Below are 5,340 nucleotides of genomic sequence, written 5' to 3'. Positions count from 1 at the left end.
CTTTCTCGTTCCTGATTAAAAATGGTCTCTGAGTGTTGGTGAAGTTTTTGGCAGGTTGAGGGCTCGGGCTGCTGCGTTAGCCGGTTCTGCTGCTTCTTTTGTACCTAGATCCTCATTCTGTAACGAATAAAACCAGCCATCCTACTCGCTTTTCTCCGTGTTTGCTTTTTTCTCTGCCCTAACTGAAAGTGGGTGGGTTTGGTGACTGTGTGAGAGCAGAACAGTGAAATCCGGGAGAGAATCAAGATGCTTTTTAGCCACGAAGCTGAGCTGGGTGCCAGAAACACATACAGCTATTTCCTTACTGCTTCCATCCCCATCAGAGCCGGCATGGAATTTCTCCTTTAGGAGCCATGCACGAGCAGGACAGAGCGTGAAAGACCAGCAGTGAGGCTGAGGGTCGGGTGTGACGTTGATTTCGTGTTCAGCTCTCAGCAGTTCCTGGCGGAGGGGATTTGTGTCCTCTTGATCATGTCTGCTGGCCCCACAAATCCACCTCGAGGTGATTCTCCTGCCTGGGTGACGATGAGTCCTGTGCAAACTCGCCGTGAGGAGCATTTTGCGCTGTTTTCACCCTCCGTCACGTGGCTCACTCTGTTGTTTTTTTTCCTTGCTCAGGATGTGACCGGGTGTCCGATTTCCGCGCGCGCGGGTCTGAGGACGGAGTTGCTGGCCTCTCCCTGAGCTTTCCCATGGTGGTTCTTTCCGAGAGGAGGGACGTTTCCCGAGGTGCAGCCTCTGCATCTGGCCGGAGCTGACGGGATTATTTCACATGGAGCAGCAGGTGAAAATCCCCTTTCCACCGCAAAGGCAACCGCGCTGTTCTGGCTGGTTTGCAGAGCGGCGTTTCAAGGAGTGCTGGGGTGGAGGAGAGGTGGCAGCGAGCGGGTTGCTGTCCCAAGACAGATGCTGTGTAGTAGCTCGTTTTGGCTGCCTGATTTAAAACGTTTGGGCTGGTTTTTTAACTCTCCCTCAAGTACTCAGTGTTACGGAGCATCTTAGTTCAGCGTCCTGTGTGCACTTTGCTCCCTAGTTGTATGTAGGACACCAGGGAGGACTCAGAGTGACCGGCTCTACAAAGCCTGGGTTTAAGTCACTCATCCAAGACTGCAGAGGATGTTACTATACGGAAAAGGACTAAGAGCAGCCCTTCAGGGTCTGCCTTTCACCACCTCACCCAAAAAGATCTTCCTTCACTTTAAGGAAGGCACGCACACGAGAGGGATGTGAGCTTGTGTGACGTCCTGATGGCACTTCTCAGCCTTCAGGTCCTTCATGAGCTCCAGGTCGTTTGTGTTGATGAGTAATGGCTTTAGTAATGGAGTCATATGCTATTTTTAAAGCATTCGTAAATTCTTCTTCCCAGCTGGTTTCTCTTACCTCAGCCACCCCCTTTGCTTCCCTTTTCCTTCTTTACGCAGAAGCTCAGTCCTAATTTCATTCAAGTTTCTCATTTAATCTGCCTCCTCACCCCCATGTCTGTCTTCCTAGTTATGTTTTCATGGGAAGAGTGAAAAAATAAAACAGCCACGAGTAAAAGCAATTCAGTGACCAGCTTTTGCTGTGAGGCAAAAGAGTGTAGCAGAGCTTTCAGAGGAGACGAAAGCAATGACTTGGACATGCAGAATAATGCCTTTCCTTCCTGAAATGTTTGATCTGGAAAAATGAACCTGAGTTGTTTAAGTCTGCCAGGGTCACAAACAGGTAGGAAAAAAACCTTATAAAATATAAAAACCTATAATATACACACACACATGAGTCCATGTGCCACAGGAGAGAGAGCAGCTGAATTAAAAGCAGGTTGGGTGAGAGAAAAAATTGTTTACAGTTAACAAGAGCTAATTGCCACGGATTATTAAAAGTGTGGTAGAAAAGGAGGAGCGTTTAGGACACAACCTCAGGATCAGCCGTAGGCTCAGAAGACGTGAGGATGTCCTGGTTTGAATGCCAGAAGTCCAAAACTTTGTTTGAACGATTCGTCAGCCCTGTCCTGGAATTCTCTTGAGTTCAGAGAGTCAGCAGGTGGTACTGGAGGGGCATTGGTTTGTGCTTGCCCTGTTCCCGTGCTCCCTGACGAGGCGCAGGAATTTCTCCTGGTGGTTTTCAGAAGGAATATCAAGCTACGACGTGTGCTCATCCAGCCCACTGCAGCCCTGCTTAAGTTCCCACCCGCTTCGGTCGAGCCTCCGCAGGCTTGGCTCTGCCTGTGCTGATTTTTAGATGTGGGATTTGCAGCTTGGGGTACAAAGTGAGCCCGGAAACGCGCTGCCGTGCCCCCAGAAGGCCGGTTTTGTTTTGGCTAAACTAATGGCTCCAGTTGCAAATCATTAAAGGGCTGCTCTTTTTTTCAAAGAAAGCAACGGGTTCCTCATTTGCAAGGTTGCCCAAGGCAATGATCTATTAAAGCTAAGGTTAACCTAAGGTTAAAAACTCTTACCTCGTAGATAATTTCATTCTTAAAAGGGATCTGATCTAACCAATTCAAGTCATGTTTTTTTTCAATGGAAAAGAAGGTGCTTTCACTTGAGTTTCTTTAATGAACATTGTCAGAAGAATCAGCTGGGTCAGTGTTCAGAACATAGAATAACCTCCCTCGGAGCTGTTAAATGCCTTCTGCTCCCTCGGAGCTCGTAAATACCTGTTATTAATACTTGTGTTTAATCTTAGCTTACATCTGAGATTCCAAAACCCTCCAGAAACATTTCCCTTCACGGCAGTGCTGTGTTAGCGCTGGCTGCTCTTCCCCTCGGCCCGAGAGGCCCCATGTGAGCTTGTCGCGTTGGGTGTTGTCCAAGAGCGTTGGCAGGTCCTGCCTCAAACTGCTGAGGGCAGCAGATGGCCGTGGCACGGGGCTGGGAAACGAGCACGGAGACAAAACCGGCAGCTCCAGGCCTCAGGTGGCGGAACAGCTCGTGTCCTCCAAGTCCGACTGAGGCTGCTGAGAGCTCGCCCCGATTCCTTTGCCAACCTCCTGCAGCGTTTGCTGCTTGGACTGCATCTGCAGAACCTCCTGCCTCCCGGAGAAACTTTCAGGTCTAATTGCTGGGCTGGCCATAGGTAAGATGTTTTCGGTTAAAACGACCATTTGCTCTGCAGCGTTTCTCCAGGGGGTCACTGATAAATGGTAACGTAACTTTTTCCCCTCAGTCTTGTCTCACCACCACAATCATTTGGTTTTCTGTTGCCTTCACCCGCAGGACTCGGAGCTGAGCTGCATTTTAGGAACTAGTGAGCTTGTCAGTTGGCGCTGAAACGCGAGATCCTTTCGCTGATGTTCACTTTCTTTATTTTGCTTTTTTTCCTTTCACAAGATGAATCTCGTGCTCAGAAAGTGAGCTCTCTCCAGCTGCCAAGATGGTAATAAACGTCTGTCTGCCGCAGTTCAAGCCAAGGATTCACTGCAACAAGGTAAAATGACAGTGGGAGGGGGGAGTTTGGGGATCAGTCTCTTGTCATTCCCAGCGAGGAGGTTTTTGTGAACTGGTGTTTGGAATCTGGACACCTGCATCCCCTTCCCCTTCAGTGCTTTGGTCTTGAAAGGGTCAGTGGTCATAGAATCATAGAATTGTCAGGGTTGGAAGGGACCTTAAAGCTCATCTCGTTCCAACCCCCCTGCCATGGGCAGGGACATCCCCCACTAGATCAGACTGCCCAGAGCCCCATCCAGCCTGGCCTGAAAAACTCCCAGGGATGGAAGTTGATCTGCAAGCACTGAGAGAACTCGTGTCTGAATGCTCAGAATCTGCAGCTCACGTGAAGATAAAGAGGAGCTGAAGGCTCAGGACTTGGAAAAATCGGTGGAGAGAGGGTTTGCCAGAAGTTCCTCTTCAAAATTTGGGTTGTCCTGTCTGTGCTTTGGTCAGTCTCTGCCAGGGAGCGTTAGAACGCTGCGTAACCCCCTGTTACTGCTCTGGTGTGGCACACGCTGATTGTTGGAGGGAAAAAGCCCAAATTTTGCAGGATCTCACAACAAGATAATGTTACGTCCTTATGGGTGTGTGTGCTTTCACTTGAGATTCCTTTTTTCCTGCAGCGTCAGAGCTTTCTCGTCGTCCGGTAGAACACACCGCTCTTGGCAGCCTTTGCTGACATTACAAGTACTTGTGTTTTCGCTCAGCATCCCCAGAATCTCTTAGAATCGTTTTTAATCCATCCCCCTTTTTCACTTGTAAGTCTCCCCACCCCAAAATCTGACACATCCTTGGATTCCCAAGTATTGTGCTGGAAAAAACCGGGACGGCCCATCCGGGTGGTGAGTTGAGCCTCCCAGCCGTGCCGCTGAGGTTTGGTGTGATCGTTGGGATCAGGAGGGTGTGGAGTAACCGTATGGAGCAGATTGGAATAAATAGATATTCCTTGCTTGTTTTTTGTGGTTTAGGCCCCAGGATTTCTGCATGAGTTTCTTGTGTCTTTTGATTTTCTTGCTTCCTATTTAAATCTGGTTTCCTCCTGAACTCACAGATTTCTGCTGACGGGTATGAAGTGGAGAATCTGATCTCCGAAGACCTTGCCAGGAGAAACCGGGGTTTCCGCAGCGAATACTTCATCAAACCTCCAGTCCACGTCACAATCTCTTTTCCTTTCAACGTTGAGATCTGCAGGATTAATATCGATGTCTCATCCGGGGGATACCAAACCTTCTCCGGGCTCGAAGTTTACACCTCTACCTCGTGCAATAAAACCTCTTGGCAGAGCTCTGAGGGTCAGTTCTCAGGTCTGGCCGGTCAGCTTGTGTCGGACAAAGACACTTTCACGCTGGTGGGCAAAGCTGTCTTAAAAAATCAAAGCAAAGTGACGTTCGGCCACAGAGGCTTCAAGCCGAGGCCTCCCTTCCATCAGATGGAAAATGTTTTCTCCTACCCTGGCTCTGCATCTCAAGACCTCTGGAACAAAGGGCCCTCCTCGCTGAGCAACGTGTCGCACTTGAAAATCTGCATCACCCACGTGGCCGGGGGTGGCCTGCCTTGCATCAAGAGGCTGGAGGTGTGGGGACAGCCGGCCAAGTCGTGCTCGCAGGAGGTGATCGAAGGCGTCTTTCAGGTGGCCTCGCAATTCTTCGCCCAGGATGTCGGCAGCGTCAAGCCCGAGCTCTGGACGCCGATGGAGAGCGACTGCGCGCCCTTCAGCGCCAACGACAGCGAGCAGCAGACCCTCCGCATGCTGGTGGATGTCGTCCAAGACATCCCCGAAGAATTCCTTGACCCCATCACTCTGGAAATCATGACCTTCCCCATGCTCCTCCCCTCCGGGAAGGTGATCGACCAGACCACCCTGGAAAAATGCAACCGGAGCGAAGCGTCTTGGGGCAGGGTACCCAGCGATCCTTTCACAGGGGTGGCT

At 50.3% G+C, this 5,340-nt stretch overlaps 1 protein-coding gene across 1 annotated transcript in view; it reads left to right on the top strand.

The window, feature by feature from the left end:
• The first annotated feature begins 3,265 nt into the window (after positions 1–3,265).
• Positions 3,266–5,340, top strand: part of UBOX5 (U-box domain containing 5) — a 6,241-nt gene continuing 4,166 nt past the window's right edge. The window contains 2 exon segments of the mRNA XM_009871079.1: positions 3,266–3,408; positions 4,462–5,340. The exon segment at positions 4,462–5,340 is cut by the window's right edge and continues 27 nt beyond it. Coding sequence (XP_009869381.1) covers positions 3,355–3,408; positions 4,462–5,340 — 933 coding nt within the window. The 5' untranslated portion in view covers positions 3,266–3,354.

Source organism: Apaloderma vittatum, unplaced genomic scaffold (genome assembly GCF_000703405.1).
Source record: "Apaloderma vittatum isolate BGI_N311 unplaced genomic scaffold, ASM70340v1 scaffold30016, whole genome shotgun sequence".
Classification (NCBI taxonomy): domain Eukaryota; kingdom Metazoa; phylum Chordata; class Aves; order Trogoniformes; family Trogonidae; genus Apaloderma; species Apaloderma vittatum.
This window is presented reverse-complemented; position numbering and strand designations above follow the sequence as displayed.